Source organism: Elgaria multicarinata, chromosome 21 (genome assembly GCF_023053635.1).
Source record: "Elgaria multicarinata webbii isolate HBS135686 ecotype San Diego chromosome 21, rElgMul1.1.pri, whole genome shotgun sequence".
NCBI lineage: Eukaryota > Metazoa > Chordata > Lepidosauria > Squamata > Anguidae > Elgaria > Elgaria multicarinata.
Genome location: NC_086191.1, coordinates 6,701,085 through 6,725,176, shown reverse-complemented (window position 1 = coordinate 6,725,176; position 24,092 = coordinate 6,701,085). Strand labels below are relative to the sequence as shown.

At 42.9% G+C, this 24,092-nt stretch overlaps 1 protein-coding gene across 1 annotated transcript; it reads right to left on the bottom strand.

The window, feature by feature from the left end:
* Positions 1 to 3,664: 3,664 nt before the first annotated feature.
* On the bottom strand, positions 3,665 to 5,876 carry LOC134412086 (uncharacterized). The gene is made up of 2 exons (XM_063145862.1): positions 5,744 to 5,876; positions 3,665 to 4,681 (listed from the first exon to the last, which is right to left on the bottom strand). The coding sequence occupies exons 1-2, from the start codon at positions 5,785 to 5,787 to the stop codon at positions 3,676 to 3,678; spliced, it is 1,050 nt and encodes a 349-aa protein (XP_063001932.1). The 5' UTR covers positions 5,788 to 5,876; the 3' UTR covers positions 3,665 to 3,675.
* Between the last annotated feature and the right edge of the window lie 18,216 nt (positions 5,877 to 24,092).

Genomic DNA, 24,092 nt, shown 5'->3' with positions numbered 1-24,092 from the left:
GATCATCTTGATGCTAGTCTGGGGGGAATAAAAATTGCAGAAAGGAGAGAAAGTCTTAGCATTATATTTTTGGCCCCAACCGAAGATACGGGACGGGTTGGCAATTAATGTTAGGACAAAGTTGTGTCTAGGATGAGTTTGACAAGGGATCTGAAGGTCCCACAAGCTCTCTTCTTGCATCTTCTATATGACTTTGTTCTGCAAATGTACATTCCCTTCCCTCACCCCCTTCTCAATAAATCTTCCTCTGCATTCAAAAGCAAAAGACTCCTGCTCGTGAATAGTTGACGATTGTTTAGATGGCACTGGGGGAAAACTACATCAGTCCTTTATTAAAAAGTTGAGACGTAGGTCAGATCACTAATGGTCTTCAGTGGACTTTTTCTTTCAATCCATCATCACTTATGTCCACGGTGGGCACTAATGCGGCTGGGTGAACAGAGTGCTGGATTAGATGGACCCCTAGTCTGATCCAGCATGGCATTTCTTGTGTTCGTGTATGTGTGTAAGTCATCCTAGGAGCCACCAGGTGGCGCTCTTTCACAACCCAAGCTTGTACCACTCTGCAGTACATTTTGCATCTATCTTGTTGGTGGGAGGGATACAGGTATGGATCCAGTAGTTTAAACACTGGGATTTGATTTCTCCAACAAGCACAAAATAAACAACCAGGAAGGTGGGGGGAGAGAACATTGCATAGTTCCATAGACTTCTGAACAGTTTGCTTTTAGAACCATCAAGCATGAAAAGCACAGGGAGATAAAACTCCATGGCACAGGGAGATAAAAACATAACTGAAACTGTAGTGATGACCACCAATTTGGTTGGACGAATTTATTATTATAATAATAATAATAATAATAATAATAATAATAATAATAATAATTTATTGGTTACCCACCCCTCCCTCCGGATCGAGGCAGGGTACAACATAAATGCAAATGCCATAAAATACATATAATTAAAACATTTAAAACTAATACAGTATTAAAAGCAGCAGATTGCATCTTAAAATTCAGCTGGGGAGGCCTGCCGAAAGAGATCAGTCTTTATAGCTTTCTTAAAATCTGGAAGACTGTTAAGTTGATGAATCTCTCCAGGCAGGTCATTCCGTAATCTGGGAGCGGCAGAGGAAAAGGTCCTAGCCTGGTTTTTGTTGACTGGAGTAGATTCTTCCCAGAGGACCTGAGTGTGCGGGGCGGATTGTATGGAAGAAGGCGATCCCGCAGGTAGCCTGGACCCAAACCATGTAGGGCTTTAAAGGTAAATAACCAACACTTTCTACTTCACCCGGAAACTAATTGGCAGCCAGTGAAGAGATTTTAAGACTGGTGTGATGTGGTCACCCCTAGGTGTACCGGTGACCAACCTGGCTGCCTTATTTTGAACTAGTTGAAGTTTCCGGACTAGGGACAAAGGTAGCCCCATGTAGAGCGCATTGCAGAAGTCGAGCCTCGAGGTTACCAGCACGTGCACTACCATCTTTAAACTGAACAATTTTAATTTTCTGTTTTTAATGTTCTTTCTTTTTACTGTTTATCCCTATGTGCCTCACTCTGGAATCTATTTTAGATATGGAGAGGAGGAGGAGGAGGAGGAGGAGGAGGAGGAGGAGGAGGAGGAGGAGGAGGAATCATAGAATAGTAGAGTTGGAAGGGGCCTCTAACGCCATCAAGTCCAGCCCCCTGCTCAATGCAGGAATCCACCCTGAAGCATCCCTGACAGATGGTTGTCCAGCTGCCTCTTGAACGCCTCTAGTGTGGGAGAGCCCACCACCTCCCCAGGTCACTGGTTCCAGGAGGAGTAGTTGGTAATGGTAGTAGCTGGGAGTAATGGCATTGTGTGGTGTAGTGGCTAAAGTGTTGGACTGGGGGTCGGGAGATCCGGGTTCTAGTCCCCGCTTAGCCATGGAAACTCACTGGGTGACTTTGGGCCAGTCACAGCCTCTCAGCCCAGCCTACCTCGCAGGGTTGTTGTTGTGAGAATGAAAGTGAAGAGGAGGAGGAGGAGGATTATGGGTTCCTTGGAGGAAAAAAGGTGAGATGTAAATGCAATAATAAATATATAGTACTGGAAGAGTTGTATATTCATGCAATGTAAATCTTCAAAGAAAAAGATATCACTACGTTGATACTGGAAAATGTTCAGCCATGTCTGACTGCCTTCCCTCTTCTTGTTTGTCACACGGACATTTGGATTGAGGTTGTTGAAGTCTTTTTGAGAATTCTGTGAACTGCCCAGAGAGCTTCAGCTGTTGGGTAGTATAAAAATGCAATAAATAAAATAAAATAAAATAAAAGGCAGGGGGTGGGGAGAGAATAATATGAGCCAACGTATCGGAATGGACAAAAGTGATACACAGAATGCAGCTTTATAATATCAGTTTTCTTCATTTGTTTTATTTGTAAAAAAAAAAAATACTAACAACAACAACAACATACATACATGTAAACATCAACCCATGACTCAGGTTCCTTGCAAGAGGAAAAGAGGTGGGATATAAATGCAATGATATTAAAATAAAGAAATGGGCCAAAGAAATTCAAAAAATGGGACATTAGAAAGTAAGTCATATTTGGCACAGAGGGGGGAAATGTGGCCCTCTAGAAGTGGTTGGACTCCAAGTCTCATCAACCCAGCCAACATGGCCAAATTGGGGGATGATTTGGAGTTGTAGTCCAGCAGCATCTAGAAGGTCACAGATTCTCCACCTCAGTTATATAGGACCATGGCCTCGAAAGCATGCAGGAGGAACAACTGGAGGACTGTATGGTGTAGTGCTTGGAGTGTTGGACTATGAGTCAAGGGATCATGGAAGCTGACTGGGTGGCTTTGGACCAATCACAGACTCTCAGCCCAGCCTACCTCACAGGGTTGTTGTGAGGATAATATGGAGAGGAGGTACACCTCCTTGGAGGAAAAAAAGACACAATATAAAAGCAAATTAAAAAAAAGATTGCAGGTGGAATTGAATAGAAAATTGCAGGTAACACTCCTCTGATTTCTTCCCCCTGACTTCACTTTGCTGGGGAACATGGGTGAGAGGGTGCTGCTGCATCATGCCCTGCTTTGGTGGTCCCTGGTCGATAGCTGCTTGGCCCCTGTGCGAACAGAGTGCTGGACTAGATGGACCCTTGGTCTGATCCAGGATGGCACTTTTTGGGCAGTTCTGATCTTTTTTTAACAACAGCTCAGATTCATGTGACCTCAGATTCTGAACCCGATTCTGTTGCTGAAGCTATACAATTTACAACTTCCAGGATCTATGATGGAAAATAAGAAGTTATACAAAAAGAAGAGACAGAGATATGGCAATACGTTTTGGGAGACAGTATTTCCGAGAATGGAGAATGGAGATGTTCCAGTAGGAATCTGAGGATAGAAACAAAGATCCCACCATCTTTTACAGATGGGAGTTTCAAACTCAGACTGAAAACAGAGAAGGACATCACGGGGATACAGTTCAAAATTAATGCACAGACAACCAACCATGTTGACCAAAATCAGAAGGGTAACAAGTCTGGTATAAATCATAGCATTGATGAGCTGAACACAAAGTCACTTTGTGCCAGTGGCTGAAATCTTGCGACTGGTGCGTGCTGAACGCCTCCATTTTTGGATGTTGTCATTCTTCTAGGATCTTCTAGAATCTTCTAGAATGTCCGTCTAGAATCTTCAGAAAGGCCACTTGGTAGCCGAGCAATATTTCTTCCCCGTGCTGGCGATCTTGACGTGTTTGGAAAGTTTCTTTGGCGCTGGCTGTGTGGCTGTACAGCCCAGGCTGGGTTGCGAGCCCTTTGCCAGGGACGCTCGGGAGCCCTTGGCTAGGGATTTCCGCGAGCCCTTTGTCAGGCTCGGTTGCGAGCCTTTTGTCAGGTTGGACTTTGAGCCTTTCCTCAGGAAGGATCGGGAAGGATTCAGCAGGCTGAAACGGGGCACCTTTGTCACAAGGAGACGGGGCCCTTTGCTTGCACGTGGTAGGGTGCCCTTTGTCCCGTGGGGTTGTGGGCCCTTGGTCACGTTCAGGTGCGAACCTTTGACTCCCAAGGGTTGGGATCCCTTGGTTGAATGTAATACTGGACCTTTGGTCACACGTGGCAATGGGCCCTTGGCGTCACATGGCACCAGGTCATCTGACAGGTATGGCGCTGAGTCCTTGGTTGCATATAGTACAGGGCCTTTAGTCATACGCGGTAGTAGGACCTTGGTTACCCTTGGATTCAACTCTTTGGTGGAATATAGTACCGGGCCTTTGGTTACCCGGGGCAACGGGGTGCCATTTACACATAGCAGTGAGCCCTTTCTAATGGGTCCATGTGGACCTTTGGTCATGCCGCTGTATGGAATGTTGTTCACCAACGGTGGTGGGTATGGGCCCCCATACATCTGTGGTAGTTTCTTGCTTGAATGTACCTTGGGGTACTTGGTTGCACACAGTTCTGGGCGCACGGTCACATTCCGCGGTTGATAACCGGCCAGTCCGGGCAGAGTGAATGGAGTAGCACAAGGCCCTTTCCCACGTGACGGGATGCTCCTGGGGGAAAGATACCTTGACCCGTAGTGTGGGATGCATTGAGAGCTGTATTTCGGTAGTCTTTTCGTCACAAAGGGAGGCAACGGAGGACCCGGTGGCTTGCAATGGTACGCATAATAGGGCATCTTTTGCCTGGCGTAGCGATACCTGCATAAGAAGGAACAATGGTCAGTTCATCACTAGTACTGGTACTGACAACCACCTGTCAGGGATGCTTATGGGTGGATTCCTGCATTGAGCAGGGGGTTGGACTTGATGGCCTTGTAGGCCCCTTCCAACTCTACTATTCTATGATTCTATGATTCTATGATTTTAACAGGGCTGAAAATTTCGACCATTCCATTTTTGGCATTCCGTGGCGATGGGGAATGAAACCTTGGGTGAAAGAGGCTGGGAGAGGTGAGAATTTCAGCAAATTTTCTCCTTGGGGAGGGGACAGGGTTTCCACATACCTTTTTAAATGTAGCCAGTTGTTGAGAGGGTTTCTTCCTTCCTTTTTTTAATTTTTTTTTTTTAAAAAAAACCTGCATTTTCAGGAGCCCAGGAGTTCTTCCTGAGCGCTTATTGGAGAGGGAGAGGTCACATGATCTCTGATCAGCATTCTCGAAGGACAGCTGGGCTCCTCCAAATGCCGAGGGAAGGTGGGTGGTGTGGTGTGTGTGTGTGTGTGTGTGTGTGTGTGTGTGTGTGTGTGTGAAAAAAGTTTTAAAAAAAATAGGAAGAAGCCTCTTCAGCAACCAGCTACATTCAAAAAAGGTGTGTGGAAATCCTGGCCCTCTCCCCCAAGGAGAAAAAAAAATCAATGAATCCCCTCCCACCTGCCACATTGTTGTTCTTTTGATGCCAAGAGAAGACTTTTTCCCCCCTCCAGATTTTTGAGCCCCTCAGTGTTCAAAATGGTGTTAGGGCACATTTAGATCTTTGCATAGCTGTTGCCTTTTATCTTGGTCCCTACAAGGTTTTCTTCGTATGTTTCTTATATTCCCTTTTACGATATTATTGCATTTTATGGTTTTAAGTTTTGTTTTGTGAACTGCCCACAGTACTTTGATTACCGGGTCGTTATGAAATGCAATAATAAAGGAAAATCACAAGGAAGAAATTTAATCAGATGTCAACCTGGCCACAGAAAGCTTCATGGTAGTGAAAGCTGATTTTCCCACATCCACATTCCAAACTCATCGCTTTGTTCACTAAACACCTCCTTACCCATGACATAAATTCAGTGGAGGACCAGGAGGAGCTTCATCCATGCCGGACCACGCAAGACGCAGCAATGAAGTTCACAGATGTGGTAACAAAGAACTTCAAGAAGGATGCAGACAAGCTGGAGCGTGTTCAGAGGAGGGCAACCAGGATGATCAGGGGTCTGGAAACAAAGCCCTACGAGGAGAGACTGAAAGAACAGGGCATATTTAAGTCTTGAGAAGAGAAGACTGAGGGGAGACATGATAGCACTCTTCAAATACTTAAAAGGTTGTCACACAGAGGAGGGCCAGGATCTCTTCTCGATCCTCCCAGAGTGCAGGACACGGAATAATGGGCTCAAGTTACAGGAAGCCAGGTTCCAGCTGAACATCAGGAAAAAAATCCTGACTGTTAGAGCAGTACAGCAAAACATCAGGAAAAACGTCCTGACTGTTAGAGCAGTATGACAATGGAACCAATGACCTAAGGAGGTTGTGGGCTCCCCCACACTAGAGGCATTCAAGATGCAGCTGGACAACCATCTGTCAGGGATCCTTTAAGGTGGATTCCTGCACTGAGCAGGGAGGTGGACTTGATGGCCATATAGGTCCCCCAATTATGGAATGATCTCCCCGATGAGGCTCACCTGGCCCCAACATTGTTATCTTTTCAGCACCAGGTCAAAACTTTTCTCTTCTCCCAGGCGTTTAACAGCATTTAACAACATATGCTAAGTTTGTTTGTTTAAATGGATACTGTTGTTTTTATATTTTTGATGGTTTAAAATTTTATATACCTTTTAATGTTCACTGTTTTTAACTTTTATAAACCACCCAGAGATCTCCAGCTATGGGGTGGTATATAAATTTAATAAATAAATAAAATAAATACTATTCTATGATTCTACCCAACCCATGGATAGTATGCTTTAAGATGAATTCCTGCATTGAGCAGGGGGTTGGACTTGATGGCCTCTTCCAACTCTACTGTTCTATGGTTCTATGAACTTAAAGCAGCCTCAAATTTAAAAAACAAAACAACCAACAGCTAATGGACCTCATTTCCATTTTCCAGTTCAACTGCTGGTGTGTCAAACCTTTCCACTTTTTGCTTTTGCAGTTCAACTATGAGGGATACGTTTGTAATAGTGATAACAGAAGCGTACAGGATAGATTAGTGCAATTTGTGTAAGTGAATTATAAGAACATAAAAGAGCCATGCTGGATCAGACCAAGGCTGTAGCTAGACCTAAGGTTTATCCCTGGATCGTCCAGGGGTCAAACCTGTTCATCTAGGTGACACACAGGGGATCCAGTGCTCAGGCAGGGACGAACCCTGGATAATCCCAGGATAAACCTTAGGTCTAGCTGTGGCCCAAAAGTTTTTGTAGTATAGCATTTGTAGGATAGCATTCTGTTTCCACCATGGTCAACCAGATACTTCAATGTGAAGTCCACAAGCATTACATGAGCACATTAGATCATTTAAATGCACATTCCCAAATAATTGCTACCCAAAGTCATGATGCAGGCGTATTTTACATATAAAGTAGCATTATTTGTCATAGCTGCCCAAGAAATTACAGGGATATTTTATTTGTGATTTATTTATTATTTATTATTTATTATTTATTTATTTAGAATATTTATATACCGCTCCCCATTGAAAATTTTTGGAGCGGTGTACAAGATAAAATGAAAATAAAAACAGAATAAAACAGTTTAAACAAAATTTAATGATTTCAATCGTTCCCAATTTTAATTTCTTAAAGGATTTTGATACATCTCTTGAGCGGACAGTTCGTTGCAGTTCAAAAGCAGACCGTATTTTATCTGATTGATTGGTTTTATCTTATTCTGAATTATTTGGGTTATACCATCAACCAAATTGTAATTGTCGTTGGTGAAATGCAATAAATAAGAATAAGGATGGTAGCATGTATTACCTTGTAAAACTCACCCTGCAGAGTTCCAAACGGAACAATATTAATGATTGAGGACATAAAAAATAGGATACTGAGGGTGCAATTGAATGCCTACTCAAAAGTAAGTCCCTTATAATTCAGTAGGGCTTACTCCCAGGGAAGTAGGTATAGGGCTGGAGTCCAAGACGTCTCACCATTCTTCTATCTCTGCCTCCCCTAGACTGGTTCCCTCTAAACATTTTGGACTAGAATTCTCATCATGCTGGATGATTAGTCATGCTTCATGGGGCTGATGGGACCTGTAGTCCAAAAGAACATCTGAAGGACACCAACTTGGAGAAGGCTGTCCTACTTCCTCCAAATAGTAGAGGTCACCACGTTACAACAGATTAGAAAGAAATCTAGAAGCTGGTAAATCCAATTTCTTGGAACAGAGTTGGAGAGAACATTGTGGATTAAAAGTAAAACTACTGGGAACATAGGAACTCCTACATTGGATAAGGAAGGAAGGGCAGGTCACCTGAGATCAGGGTTAGATCCAGATTAAGTATACCTAGAGCAGAGACATTGAAATCAATGGGATTTACATAAATCACAAGTAAATCTCATTGACTTCAATGACTGTGCTCTAACGTTGAAAATATCTAGATCCAACACCACCTCTGGAAGTTCTGCACCAGGGATGAACACAACAGACCCTGGGTTTTTTTTAGGACATTGTGGACCTTATTCCAACACTTTTAGCTTTTTGTTGTTGTTTGTTTCTTTGTTGTTTTAGAAGTCCCACAGATACCTCTTCTGTGTTGGAATGCCAAACTGCATTTGGAATTTCTCCTTGGGTGAAATCCATTGATGACAGCTGGACGCACACACACACACACACACACACACAGAGAGAGAGAGAGAGAGAGAGAGAGAGAGAGAGAGCCTTAAGGACATGTGTGTTTCTTTAAATTCTTCAGCTAGATCCCCTAAGGAGTATTCCAGTTTCACAATTCACTGCCAACCAAAGCTGGATTAGAACTAAGGCTGCACAGACTCCTTCCCTGGGAAATCTTCCTGGTTTGTTCAACACATGTGCAATCCTTTAGCTCTTTCCTCCTGAAACCACCTGAACATTTGGCTCTGCCCACTACGTTTTCACACTGCAAAATTCCATCCACGTCCCTGGTCCAGAAAATTTTGTGAAGGTGGGAATCTCACAATAGAATCCATTTAGACTTCCGATCCCATTGAATGAACATCCAGGACTTCAACTAGTAAAGGAGAAGGCATGATGAACACGACAACAAAATCTAACTTACCCGGCTTCCTGACGCAAACAAGTCTGGATAGAAATCCGTACACGGGCTCAAGGCATGAAGAGCTTTTTATGTGGCTTCCAAATCCCCTTGAGGGACGTGTTGGAGCAACGTCACTGGGAACCTACCAATCTTAATACAAGGCATAGTTAAGTTTTGGAATGAGTGATATTTTTCTTCCGCCTTTTGGAACACTGACTTACAATTAAATGAAGTATGATGTTTCTATCCTCGGGACATCCACTGGCTGTCAAGCGATGAGCAGGGCTCTCCCTGAAGCAAAGAAGTGGCAGATGTCAACAGCTCAGCCATCCGACTCCAGTCCCCAAAGGGGATAAAGGGGTTGAATTTTACAGCCTATATCTGCAGCGCTAAAGTACTCCGCATTCTGCAGAGTTTCTTCTGCTTTCTCTAGGAAGAGTGGATGAAGGAACGGAATTAAGAGTGAACAACGAAGCGGCCAGGTTTTCTGATGACACCAATTATTTTGTGTGGTTAAAAGCAAAAAGGGATTGCAAAGAGCTCCAAATGGATCTCCAAAATGGGAGAATGGGCTTCAAAACGGAAGGATGGATCTCCAAAATGGGAGAATGGGTCTCCAAAATGGGAGAATGGGTCTCCAAAATGGGAGAATGGGTCTCTAAAATGGGAGAATGGGTCTCTAAAATGGGAGAATGGGCTTCAAAACAGAAGGATGGATCTCCAAAATGGGAGAATGGGTCTCCAAAATGGGAGAATGGGTCTCCAAAATGGGAGAATGGGTCTCTAAAATGGGAGAATGGGTCTCTAAAATGGGAGAATGGGCTTCAAAACAGAAGGATGGATCTCCAAAATGGAAGAATGGGTCTCCAAAATGGAAGAATGGATCTCCAAAATGACATTCCCTCTTCATCACAACAGTTAAAGCTGCAAGAGCTATACTAGAGTGACCAGATGCAAAAGAGGGCAGGGCACCTGCAGCTTTAACTGTTGTGATGAAGAGGAAATTTCACCATATTCTCCATATATACAAATGACACCTGCTGAAATTCCCTTTTCTATGCAACTGTTAAAGATACAGGAGCCCTGTCCTCCTTTTCATAGGGTCACCCTAAGTTGTCCCCACTCTACTTCACGTGTTTTTCTTTCTTTTTTATTGTATTGCATTTATTTGAAAGATGGTTTCTAGGCCATCTTTAAAGGTGGAATGCTCCTAATCAAAAAGGTGAGTTGGAGGTCCAAAGATGGCTATGAATGTCAACTGTACCAAGATTCAGTTGGAGAGCCTATGAACAAAAGACCCAATAGTATTGTCCCTCAGCAAGTGTAGATGTTTCCCTTACCACTTGGTCACTACAGAGGAGGTCCCTCAAGTTGGAGATAATGGAGGAAGGAGGTGTTGGACCCATGATTGGGGGATGGGTGTTCTCAAGGAAGGCATTTGCCCCTTCTTCTGGAAGAGTCAGGATGGTCCAGCTTCTTGGGTGTTCCATGGAAATTGGGAATGGCGTCTTGCAAAGTAAAGATTCCCTTCATTTTCTCATCCTCTGTGGGTTTGCTCTGCCCCACAGCTTGCTGAGCTGCTCCTGAGCACTGGGGACATCCTCCATAAAATGAATCTGGACACAACTTCATACATGTAAGCACTTCAAAACAGCTTCCTCCTCCCGTCTTGTGGAGCCAGAATGGTGGCAATGGGAAGGAGGTCAGCGGCACCAATTTAGGCAAAGAAAGGGTTCATGCAACCAATGCAGTACACACAGAGAAGTGGTATTATTGAGACGCACAGTGCACATGCTCAGAAACGTTTACTATTTTAATTGTTGTAAATTGCCCAGAGAGCTTCAGCTGTGGGGCTGTGTAATAAAATAAATAATAAATAAATAAATATGTGATCAGTTCTGAACTTCATAAGTGAGTTCATAAACTCATTAAAAAGCTGGGCTTCATAAACGGGAGAGGTTCGACCAGCGAGTGGGCAAATTCCGAAATTCAGTGGCACGGCTACTTAAAAAGAAGGCTACTAGTCTGGCTCAATTAATTGCAGAGAGAAACTGAGAAGGAAGGGGCCCACACCTTCTTTAAGTAATACTCATTGTCGGTGTGTGGTTCCCCTGAAAAACGAACATTCGTGATAATATCATGTTTTGTCATTGAAATGGTTTTAATTAAATTATGGAAAGCCTCAGGAGTTTCTTTCATCTGGAACAACCTCTTGTAGGCTCCATGCAGTAATCAGGATGTGATTAGCTGTGATGACTGGAACACACCCGCTCTCCCATATTGTTATAAACATGAGAACAACGAGGTCTGCTGAGAAATGATTCCTTTTCAAGGCAGAAATCATATCTAGGTAGCCCAGTTTCTTGACCAGTAGTCTTCAGCCTTTACAATCTGGGATGCACAGCATTAAATTAATCCAGGAGTCACCTTTCAGATGACCCTGAAGCATTTGGGATTAGGAATGGAGCAGAAATGTCCTTATTCCGCACTGTAACACGAACTTACTGAATTTTGCACATCTGTGCCACTATGCCAAGGTTAAGCAACTTGTGGCCTTCCAGATGTTTTGGTCTACAACTCCCATCAGCCCTTGATAAATAGCCAATGGTAATGGATCATGGGAGTTGTAGACAAAAACATCTGCAAAACCACCTGATGGCCTTCCAGATGTTTTGGCCTACAACTCTAATCAGCGCTACCATTTGAAGCCAATGGTGATGGATCATGGGAGTTGTAGACCAAAACATCTGGAAAACCGCCTGATGGCCTTCCAGATGTTTTGGCTTATAACTCCATCAGACCTACCATTTGAAGCCAATGGTGATGGATCATGGGAGTTGTAGACCAAAGCATCTGGAGAACCACAAAGCTCTATCCTTTGCACTGTGTGAACTGAAGGCCGGTTCTCTTTCAAAATTCGCACTTCCCCGAATCTTTCAGGGGAGTTGCCAATCGAAAATACCTACACAAATGTGTATATTACGGGAGGCCAGATTCGAAATGCATTATATTAGGAATATCACTTTCAAAAGATATTGCTTATTCAACTCTTAATGGTTTCTTAGTAGAGTTTTAAATTGTATGGGGTGTGTTTTCGGTATTTGTGTATAAGGGCAATTTGCTGAGACACAATTAATCTGTGTGTGTGCATGCATATGGATGTATATTGAGTCCTACTAATCTGAGCCCACATCTTTGTTGGTCAGTTTACCTGTGTATTACCTGTATAATGTCCCAATCTAGGCATATAGATGTAAGATTATCTGGATCTGCCTGGTCCCCTTTGTGTAGTGGGATACTGTGCCTCTGTGGACACGTCTCCCCTTAGCCTCCTTTTTTCCATGCAAAACAATCCCAGTTTATGTAACCTTCCCTCATAGGGAAGATGCTCCATCCCCTGGCTCATTTGAGTTATTATTTATTTATTTATTTATTTAGCACCATCAGTGTACATGGTGCTGTTTTATTGTAAAACAATAAAATAGCAGAACCCTGCCGCATAGGCTTACATTCTAAAAGAATCATAATAATACAATAAGAAGGGGAAGAGAATGCACCAAACAGGCACAGGGGAGAGTAAAACTAACAGTATAAAAGTCAGATCAAAATCAAGTTTTAAAAGCTTTAGAAAAAAGAAACGTTTTTAGCTGAGCTTTAAAAGCTGCGATTGAACTTGTAGTTTGCAAATGTTCTGGAAGAGCGTTCCAGGCGTAAGGGGCGGCGGAAGAAAATGGACGAAGCCGAGCAAGGGAAGTAGAGACCCTTGGGCAGGTGAGAAACGTGGCATCAGAGGAGCGAAGAGCACGAGCGGGGCGATAGTGTGAGATGAGAGAGGAGAGATAGGAAGGAGCTAGACTGTGAAAAGCTTTGTAGGTTAACAGGAGAAGTTTATATTGGATTCTGAGGTGAATTGGAAGCCAATGAAGAGATTTCAGAAGTGGAGTAACATGGTCAGAACGGCGAGCCAAGAAGATGATCTTAGCAGCAGAGTGGTGAACAGAAACCAACGAACTGATGTGAGAAGAAGGAAGGCCAGTGAGAAGAAGGTTGCAGTAGTCCAAAAAGTTGCCCTTTTCTGCACTTTTTCCAGCTCTATAATATCCTTTTTTAGCTGGGGTGACCAGAACTGTACACAGTATTCTAAGTGTGGTCGCACCATAAATTTATATAAAGGCAGTAGTATACCGGCCGTTTTATTCTCAATTCCTTTTCTTATCATGCCTAACATGGGGTTTGCCTTCTTTTCAGGGGCCACACACTGGGTGGACATTTTTCATGCCTGGGTTATATCTAGGGTGACCCTATGGAAAGGAGGACAGGGCTCCTGTATCTTTAAAGTTGTATAGAGAAGGGAATTTCAGCAAGTGTCATTTGAATGCATGTAGCAGCTGGTGAAATTTTGTCTTCATCGTAAGAGTTAAAGCTGCAGGAGTCCTGCCCTCTTGACCAGATACAAAAGAGAAGAGGGCACCTGCACCTTTAACTATTGCTATGAAAAGGGAATTTCACCAGATGCTGTCTGCACACCAATGACACCTGCTGAAAATCTCTTTTCTCTACAACTGTTAAAGATACAGGAGCCCTGTCCTCCTTTTCATAGGGTCACCCTAGTTATATCCAGTGTTATGAGTGTGGAAGAATTAATGTTAATTGTTTTAATCTTTTGTAAACCACCCAGAGAGCTACGGGGCAGTCTAGAAATGTAATAATAATAATAATAATAATAATAATAATAATAATAATAATAATAATAATAATAATAATAATGGAATCAAACTATTGAACAAATAATAGCATGCCTTTTGAAGAATACTTTTCTAGGCTGGATCATATATGCTCCAAGACAACTCCATCGCAAAGTTTAGGATGCCACTTTAAATCCAACCTGACCATTCAGAAAAGTGCTGCAGTTTTCCTGGCCTGGCCTTTTGGCTTAATGGCTTCTCTGTTTTCTTTTCTCCGACCACACGAAGGCTGGGCCTTTGCGAACAGCTTGTTTTCTGAGCAACAGAGAAGCCCTGCAGCCGTCTTCACGGAGAGGTGGTTTCATTTCAGAACTGGTACACTACACCCAGGTACCTGCCAACCCTGGGGGCAATGGGAGGGTGCGTGTGTGGGCCATGATTCCTCTTTCCCTTCCTCCTCCCTTTTTAATGAAGAAGCCGGAGAAAATAAGCACAATTAATATATACCCTTGATTAAAATCTCGTCCTGGACTTAAGCTTCCAAGCAATTCATAATCAGGTCAGCCAAACCCTTGATTTTGAAGGCGGATCCAAAGTAGCCCTTGCTGCATTAAAGAAGAGGGCGTAGCTACAAGGGCGTAGCTGAGTTTTCATTAAGACTGACTGCCCAGTTTGCTCTAAATCCACTCCCCTCGCTTCTTCCACCTGTTCCATATCCACCTTTCATTAGGCTGTGTATCCAGGGAATTGCATTTATTTATTTTTTAAAGGCGAGCATTGATTGACTACTCAATCATAAAGGACATGATTTTTATTCATTTATTTATTAAACACTGTAGACCAGTGGTTCCCAGGGGGTCTGCATAACCCACCCAGGAGGTCTGCGGCACCATTCACATATTAGCTCTACAAGGTCCACATTTTAAGAAAAGAAAATACGCCATCTCCCATGCTCCGTTTACTTCGACAGTGACGTCATGCGCAAAAGCACCTGCATGATTTAGCGACTAGCTTCAGAGATTCCTTCCCTGCACCTAATCCTGAAAACTAATGGAGAAGGAATCCTTTTGAATGTGGTGATGTACAATTAACAACTCTATCTGCGGAAGAGCGAGGTGCACTTGTTGTGACGTGACTTGTGATGGTTCATTATAATCATTTTTCAAAGAATATAGACTGGACCAATTCTGGGTGAAGGTTTTTCCTGATTATAAGATGTTAGGTGAAAAAGCTTTGAAACATCGTTCCCTTTTATTACACATATCTTCGTGAACAAACATTTTCGACATTATGCTGGTTCTTCTCATTTTGTAATGCAGAAGTCGGCCAACAGTTGGACTCCATTCCCATTCTTCCCGGCCAGCATGGAGAATGCTCGGGGATGGTAGGATTTGTTGTCATGTCTAGCCCTACTCCCCTCGTTTTGGAAGAAGGTCTTTCAGGTATTCAATCAGAATCAGACTCCGAGGTAGAAGCATTGGCCCCAGACACAGGCCAACCTGTACCAGTGGTGGAGAAAGCTCTCACAGGCTCTTCACCAGCTGGGAGTGAACCCTCTCCAGAGTTTATCTCGTCAAGGGCAAATCATACAGAGGCAGTGAGAAGCGAATATTCTTCTGAAGGAGAGGCCACCAACAAGCTAACTGATCCTAGGGTCCGGCGCAGGCTAAAACATTCAGAGCGAAAGGAGGGTGTGAGGCTCGCATTACGCCAGAAACAGCCTCTTTGAAGTAACACACTTTTGGGGAAAGGCTTCCTGTTCTCCTTGACAGGACAAGTGTTTTGCTTAGTTTCCATAGTTTTGCCTAGGGGGAAGTTTCCAAGAAACTAGGCTCTCTTCAGGTGGGAAGAGATGTTTATTGTTTAATAAAAGTTTTGTGAATTACTTAGCAAGCCTCGTCATTTGTCTCCCGTCGAAAGCAGGGGTTTCCCAAGAAACACGACATTTGTATTCTGACAGCATCTGGAGGGCAACAGATGTCCCAGGCTTGCTGTCATGGCTTCCCACAACCTCTACCACCACGTGGGTTTGCTCATGTTCTCCCCTTTCATAGAACTTCCTGTTTGTGTGCTGGGAACATTGATTTCTACAGGGCTGGTTCCCACTCCATGAAACTTAACTGGGCCAAATAAACAGATGTTATAATATACTCCCTAAGAATCCATCCGGTTTGCTGGCTACTATTTCTGGCTCTGTTCTTCCTTCCCCTAGCCTTGAGGACCATAAGCCATGAGCCTCAATTTATTCTATTTACTCCTTTCAAATGAGCGTTTGAGATAAATAAAGATATAATACAAAACAAAAGAAATCAGGAAGCACCAGAGGGTAAGTAACATGACATTTAACATTCCAGGAAAATCAGTGCATATACTATTATATAAAATAATATGTATCTAAATATCCCCTGGCAATGAGGTCACACACATACACACAGAGAAATAAATAAATACAAACATATAGGCTCATATGTTAGTTTCAATATATATTTTACCAAAAAAACCATTTTCAGGCTGCCTTTATACACACACAACTTCCTTTTCATAAAAGATGCATATTTAATGAGATTTCTTTTTCACAGACGTATGTGTATCATATTCAGACATATATTTCTTCGCGTTTTTCATACATTTAATATTCCATAGACATATATTCAGTAACATTTTGCATCACACACATATATGTAATACCGTATTTCTTCAATTCTAAGACACACTTTTTTCCCCATATAAACATCTCTAAAAATGGGGTGCGTCTTAGAATCTCGGGTGCGATTATTATTCTTAGAATCAAAGCTTTTTTTCTGTTGGTGGTACTGAAATTAGTGTGCGTCGTACAATCGATGGCATCTTACAATTGGAGAAATATGGTAATATTTCATAGGAAAGGAAAGGAACCTCTCGTGCAAGCACTGAGTCATTGCTGACTCTTGGAAGGACGCCAGCTTTCGCTGACGTTTTCTTGGCAGGCCTTATAGCGGGGTGGTTTGCCGTTGTCTTCCCCGGCCGTTATTACCTTTCCCCCAGCTAACTGGGTACTCATTTTACTGACCTCAGGAGGATGGAAGGCTGAGTCGACCCGAGCCGGCTGCCTGAAACCAGCTTCCGCTGGGATCGAACTCAGGCCGTGGGGAGAGTTTCAGCTGCAAAAACTGCTGCTTTACTGCTCTGCGCCACACGAGGCTCTAATAATTCATAGACATGTACTTAATAATTATTATTCTTTATCATCCTTATATTTAATAATATTTCATAGACATATATTTAATATTTCTTTTTCATCATAGACATATATTGAATGATATTTCTTAGACATAACATTTAAAATATTCCATAGACATATATGTAATAACATTTTTCAATATATAGATATATTAAATATTTAATAATATTTATAGTTCATCCTAAAGAGAAATTTCACCATACGCAAAAGAATGTAATTAGTCAGACACAAAAGAAATGGACAGAGGTTTCATATCCTGATTGCATTTTGCAAAAATGTACTCTCTCATGTATATAAACTAATAATGAACTCATTCTCTGATCCATGTACATTGATGGTGCTATATAAATAAATAAATAATAATAATAATAATAATAATAATAATAATAATAATAATAATAGATGCTTAGGTAGCTTAAATAGCCTCATTGTGCACAAGGGGACATTTGAACAGGCTTGGGAGAACTCTGAATTTGGATAAAGTACAAAAATTATATTCAAGGAAAAATCGTAAGGGGGAACAACATAATGAGCATGGTACATATTCAGAATATTTGTTTTCTACATACTTTACTATAGTTTATGCATGAAAAGAAACCACAGACAGGAGATTGATACAAAATAGAAAAATGAAAAGTTTGCCACCATTGTAAAACTTGAATATGAATAATAACTTCAAAGAAAGGGAAGAATGCATGAAAACAATTGCTTATCTAACAAATCAATGAGTCAAGTAATCATCACAAAGGGTTGAATACAAACTGAAGGAGATGCTATCAGACTATGCTTTAGAGGTTCCTCATGGTGAAATAGATGAAACTGAAATAGATTTGGAGGAAGGGTTTTCTACTGATGGTTCGGGCTTATCTGTATGAATGATAAACCAGAACCAAACTCCCATAAATTGACATATGAAGAGCTGTGTGACACACCCTGGGCATTGTGGGAAGAAAATGATGGTCTATATAGACCTGTCATTCTGTTCCCACAGTGGCCAACCAGATGTCTCAATAAGAAGGCCATGAAGCAGGCCATGAGTGCAACAGTGCCCTCTGGCTTGTGTTCCATAGCAACTGCATCTGACTTACATGTACTTAAACCTGGTCATAGTTGATGGGTCCATTTCTCCATTAAAATGAAGAGGAAGGAGAAGAAGGAGGAGGAGGAGGAGGAGGAGGAGGAGGAGGAGGAGGAGGAGGAGAAGTTGAAGTTGAAGTTGAAGTTCTCAGAGTTTAGCTAGCCACGACATTCCAGAAAGGATGTTTTTGGTATGGTTGGTTGCAGTTTCATAATAAATGAATAGCACAGATTGTACCTAAATTGTCTTCCAAGGAACCAATTGGTGGAAACCAACTGGTGGAAAAGTAGGGCTCAAGCAATATCAACTTCCAAGAGATCCCTGTTATGCTAACTCATTCCCTGTGTAGCCTGTTTAACTCAGAAACAGAGTTAATAATAACCAGGTCATCATCATCTGTTCAATATAAAAAAATAATGTCATCCTTACAGGACTGTACTTCGGGTTCCCTGCAATCTCTCAAAATACTAGAACTCAGGGTCATCCCATGAAACTGATTGGTGGGAGATCCAGGACAAATAAAAGGAAGGACTTCTTCACACAGTGCATAGTTAAATTATGGAACTCACTACCACAAGAAGTAGTGATGGCCACCAATCTGGATGGCTTTAAAAGGGGGTTGGATAAATTCCTGAAGGAGAAGGCTATCAATGGCTATTAGCCCTGATGGTTGAGTGCTACTTCCAGTATTCGAGGCAATAAGCCTGTGTGCACCAGTTGCAGGAGAACATGGGTGGCACCATGTCCTGCTTATTCGTCCCTGGCTGATGGCTGGTTGGACACTGTGTGAACAGAGTGCTGGAATAGATGGACCATTGGTCTGATCCAGCATGGGACTTCTTATGTTCTTGTGCACTACTTCTGAGTTGTGGACCCCGTGAGTAGGTTTTAATGTAGTAGGCCTGTAATAGGATGCATCACTAGCAAAGACTAAGAAAAAGGCAAAAACAGTATCAGATTTCCCCCTCCAAATTGGTGTTCAGGTAACTCTGCCCAGGTAACATTATCTACTAAATGGACATGAAAGAACATACATTTTTGTAAAATTAAACAAACACAGATCCATACATCATCAACTGACAAAGTCCTATAAAAAATGACCAGAAAAGATTAAACTCAAAACATGATCCACAATGTCTACATTCTCTTGGCACAAACATCACCGAAACTCAAACCTGAGGACGAAGACATCCAAGTTTGAGAAATGATTCACATAAGAAAAGAAAACAAAAGCATTTAAAAAATGGCTACATTTAAAAAGTGCACATGTAAGAATGCATCCTTTTGAGGGTGGCGGAAGATGTACATAAGTGTCCTTTCATCAGTGGGTGAAACAATCTTCATTAAAAACGTATATAATTGATGTGTACATTTGGGGAAATGTACCCCAAAAAATGCACATGAATTTTCTTGAGGACAGAAAAATAAAAATAAAATAAAAGCAAAGCTCTCAATCTGACAGAGGTATGAATTGGAACACACTTCAAGGTCGAATACAGAGAACCACAATGAACTTTGCTGATTCACACATCCCTGGGTACAAAGTATATATGCACCCAGCTGGAAATTGTGGTGCTCATACCTCTGTTTCTGTTGCAGGCATTCCTGTACGTTGTGGCATTAAAATCCAGGACTATTTAATGTAGAGAAAAGGCAAGTGGGGAGACATGACAGAGGGGTATAAAATTTTGCCTGTTGCAGAGATACTTTTTCTCCTCCTCTCATAATACTAGAACCAGGAGGGCAACCAGGATGATCAGAGGTCTGGAAACAAAGCCCTATGAAGAGAGACTGAAAGAACTGTGAATGTTTACCCTGGAGAAGAGAAGATTGAGGGGAGACATGAGAGCACTCTTCAAGTCCTTGCAAGGTTGTCACCCAGAGGAGGGCCAGGATCTCTTCTCGATCATCCCAGAGTGCAGGACACAGAATGACGGGCTCAAGTTACAGGAAGCCAGATTCCGGCTGGACATCAGGAAAAACTTCCTGACTTTAATTAATTAATTAATTAATTAATTTCATTTATATACTGCCCCATAGCCAAAGCTCTCTGGCTGGTTTACAAAAGTTAAAAACAGTAAACATTAAAAAAAGTATACAAAATTTAAAAACCATCAGAAACATAAAAACAACAGTATAGAGCAGTACAACAATGACTCCTCCTGGAACCAGTTACCTAGGGAGGCTGTGGGCTCTCCCACACTAGAGGCCTTCAAGAGGCAGCTGGACCACCATCTGTCAGGGATGTTTTAGGGTGGATTCCTGCACTGAGCAGGGGGTTGGACTCGATGGCCTTGTAGGCCCCTTCCAACTCTACTATTTTATGATTCTATGATTCTAACCTGGGATCATCCCATGAAACTGATTGATGAGAGATTCAGGCCGAGTAAACAGAAGTACTTCTTCATACAGCGTGTAGTTAAACTACGGAAGTCACTAACACAAGATGTAGTGATGGCGATCAATTGGGATGGCTTTAAAAAGCGGTTGGATACATTCCTGGAGAAGAAGGCTATCAATGACTACTAGCTCTGATGATTATATGTTACCACCAGTATCAGAGGCAGTATGTACTGTTTACGTACTGTTGGTGACCCTATGTACACCAGTTGCTGAGGAACATGGGTGGTAGGGTGTTTTTGCCCTCATGTCCTGCTTGTGGGTTTCTGTGGGCAGCTGGTTGATTACTGTCTGAACAGAATGCTGGACAAGATGGAACCTTGGGTGATCCAGTTTGGCTCTTCTTATGTTCATAAGTCCAAAACATCTGGAGAACACCATGTTGGGCATTGTATGATGATGATGACCTTCTTTTTGTTTGTACTCCACCATTCAAATTTATTAGGTGATCCTGAGTTCTCATATAAGGAAGGAAGAGCTCTCATTCTCATCACCAAAACAGCTATCACAGGAAGGTCCATCAGTTGGTTGTAGACATCCCCTATTTGTCTTCACTCACCAGAGCCAGTTAGTGGCTGAGCAATACTTTTGACCACTGCTTGACGTCTTCACCTGCGATTTGCCCGAAGCACAACACTGACCACCCTTTCCGCCTCCAGACTTCCGACCGCCCTTAGTTGAGAACACTGGGCCTCCCTTGGGGATACACTGTTGATTGGACCACTGTTGACTGCTCTTGGTGGTGCCTCCCTTCGTCACGCATTGTGCACTGACGTACTGTTGGTGACCCTTGGTTATGTACCCCGAACCTCCCTTTGTTGTGAGTGCTTGATTTGGGCTGCATTTGGTTACGCACTGTTGAGTTCCCTTTGCCGTGCACTGTCGCGAACCCTTTGCTATGCTCTGCTGGGGACCTTGACAACATTGCGCAATGCATCTCCCTTTGCCTTTGGTGACACACTGCTGCGTAGCTGGAGGAGTGCAGGACTGCGGGCAGGCAAAAGTCACCGATTTGCATGAGGGGCAGCAGGTCTGCTGGGCGCACTGTTGAGAACACTGTTGGATGCATTGAGGCACATAGCATTTTGGCCTCTGTTGGGCACATGGCTGAATGTATTGTGGGGGATACTCCTGTTGCCGGGATGGATAACAAGGTTGTACACATGGAGGGGCGTATGACGGTTCACACTCTGGAGAGCCTGGCATGTAATATGGTGAAGAAGACATCCGACCCTGGGGAGCACATGATGGCTGTATGTATTCTGGTGCACATGATGGCCGCTGCTGGGGAGGGCATGGCTGTACGTACTGTGGGGCGTATGGCTGCTTTCTCTGTGGTCTGCATTGCTGCGTGCACACTGACGCACCTTTAACACCGGTCTTCTGCTGGCATATGGGAGGCGGCAGGCATGGTTGTTTACACTGCTGTTCATAAGAATACATGTTTGATAGTGGGTGGAAGACCTTCAGGGAAACTGGGGAGGCAGACAGAAATACACAGTCAATCTGTTTGGGCTTCACAGTTGGAGGACATCCACCCTCTCATACAAACATCACAGGGCCAAATCTCTGGCCATGGGCTTAGATCAATGCTTGAGTTATAGGGAAATGATAGGGAGGTGCACTTCCTGAATCCCTCAAGACCCTCCCCATGACTCTCTGCTTCTGGTCTCATCACCCCCATAGCTTTCAAAAACAACCTGGAACTATATCGACCAGGAGTGTTGATGCCCTTTCAGCTGGAGATCTGGATTTTTGGACTGCAATTATGGGCATAGATGAATGCAAAGGCGGCGGGTCCATAACACTGATCTATTTTAACTTCAAGCCCTAACTGCCAGTAACTAAGTCATAGGAGAGAGGCATTCCAACCTTTTCAAATGAGGAACAACCTGCCCAAAAGCCAGGAAATGGTGTAGGGCCAGAGGAAGGGGTGTAGCCTTCTGGGGGACCACCGGGGGCCAGATTTGAGACAACAGGCTGGCCAAATTTCACTCACTGCCCAAGGTTCAGGACCCTTGATATAGACAAATAAGCTGACTTGGTATAAAGCAGCTTCCTGTGTCGCATACCAAACATCTGAGCTTCAGTCTTAGGCATCTCCATCTCAAAAGTGGGCAACGTGGAGACAGGCTGCTGGTGTTGATGGCCTAGAATTCAGGGTTTAGGCAACCTAGTGGCTTCTCAGACGTTTGGGACCAGCAACTCCCATCATCCCTGGTTGGCATGATCGATGGTTGGGGATGAGGAAGCATCAAACATCTTGTGGCCTACAGCTTCCTGTACCTACATCTAAGACAGCTTGACAGTAACCCCATTTGGACTGTGAGCTCCTAAGGTCAGAAGGGAAGTCATCAGTTTAACTTGGGTTACTCCAAATGTGCCTGGTTTAATGCAAGTTCGTGTTTCTGGTTTTCCTGTGGCCAGCTGGGTGGCCACTGTGAAAAGAAAGCTACACTAGATGGACAACCATCTGTCAGGGATGCTTTGAGGTGGATTCCTGCAATGAGCAAGGGGTTGCACTTGATGACCTTATGGGCCCCTTCCATCTCTACTCTTCTATGATTCTATGACCCTTGGTCTGATCCACCATGGTTCTTCTGATGTCCTTATGTTCTTATGCAGCATGGAGCTGAACATCTGTTATGTGCAGTGACATTCCAAGGGCTAGATAAGAATCCCCCACTATTTTGAAATCCCCAGAAAGCAGTAAAATTTGAGGATTATTGAACCCCTAATAGGACACCATACATGAATGATATTCAGCTGGATGGCTCATAAAAAGTACACTTTCTTTGGAATGTGATCCTTTCAGAAATGGCAAACATTATACATCCAACTATACACAATCACATCACCATTGGCTCTACTAACAATACAGGAAGTGCAAAATGCAAACATGGTATGTAAGGAATTGATTGTGCATGTGCTGATGACATCTTGCAGGGTAATAGCCAATGTGGCCTAGTTGTTAGAGTGTTGGACTGGGAGTCAGGAGATCCGGGTTCTAGTCCCCACTCAGCCATGGAAACCCACTGGGTGACTTTGGGCCAGTCACAGACCCTCAGCCCAACCTACCTCACAGGGTTGTTGTTGTGAGGATAGAAATGGAGAAGAGGAGGAGAATTATGTACACCACCTTGGGTTCCTTGGAGGAAAAAAGGCAGGATATAAATGCAATAATAAATAAATGAATACAAATAATAGCTAACAGTTAGAAAACTACAGAACTGTTAACACTGAAGCCGTGGCAAATCACACCATGGCATCAGAAAGAAATGGATGTATCTGCTTAGATTAGCTAAAGGCGAAGTTAAAATATCACATGTTACTACCATTTTATTGATTAATTGATTGATTGCATTTTTATACCTCCCAATAGCTGAAGCTCTCTGGGCGGTTCACAACATGGCAGTTTTATTTCGTATACAAATCAGGGACCTACATAGCAACATTGATCAAAGCTTAACGCTCATTGATCAAAGCCTACATAGCAGCATTGATCCAACATTGATCTATGATTCTATGATTCTTTCCTCAGATTATGGGAAAGAGATTAAATAGAATGTGTCGATATTAAGATTTGTGACCACTTTTAATTTTAAGCAAGTAAAAGACTGGACTATTTTTAAGACAGAGGCACAAAGAACATCTCCGAGGTACCAATGGATTTTACCCAATTTTTTTGCAAATAAACTAAACAGGAAACAAAAGAATACAATCCATGTTACCATGTTGAGTTCCTCTGTTGGAGAAGTAGAGGAACTCAACTTCTCCAAT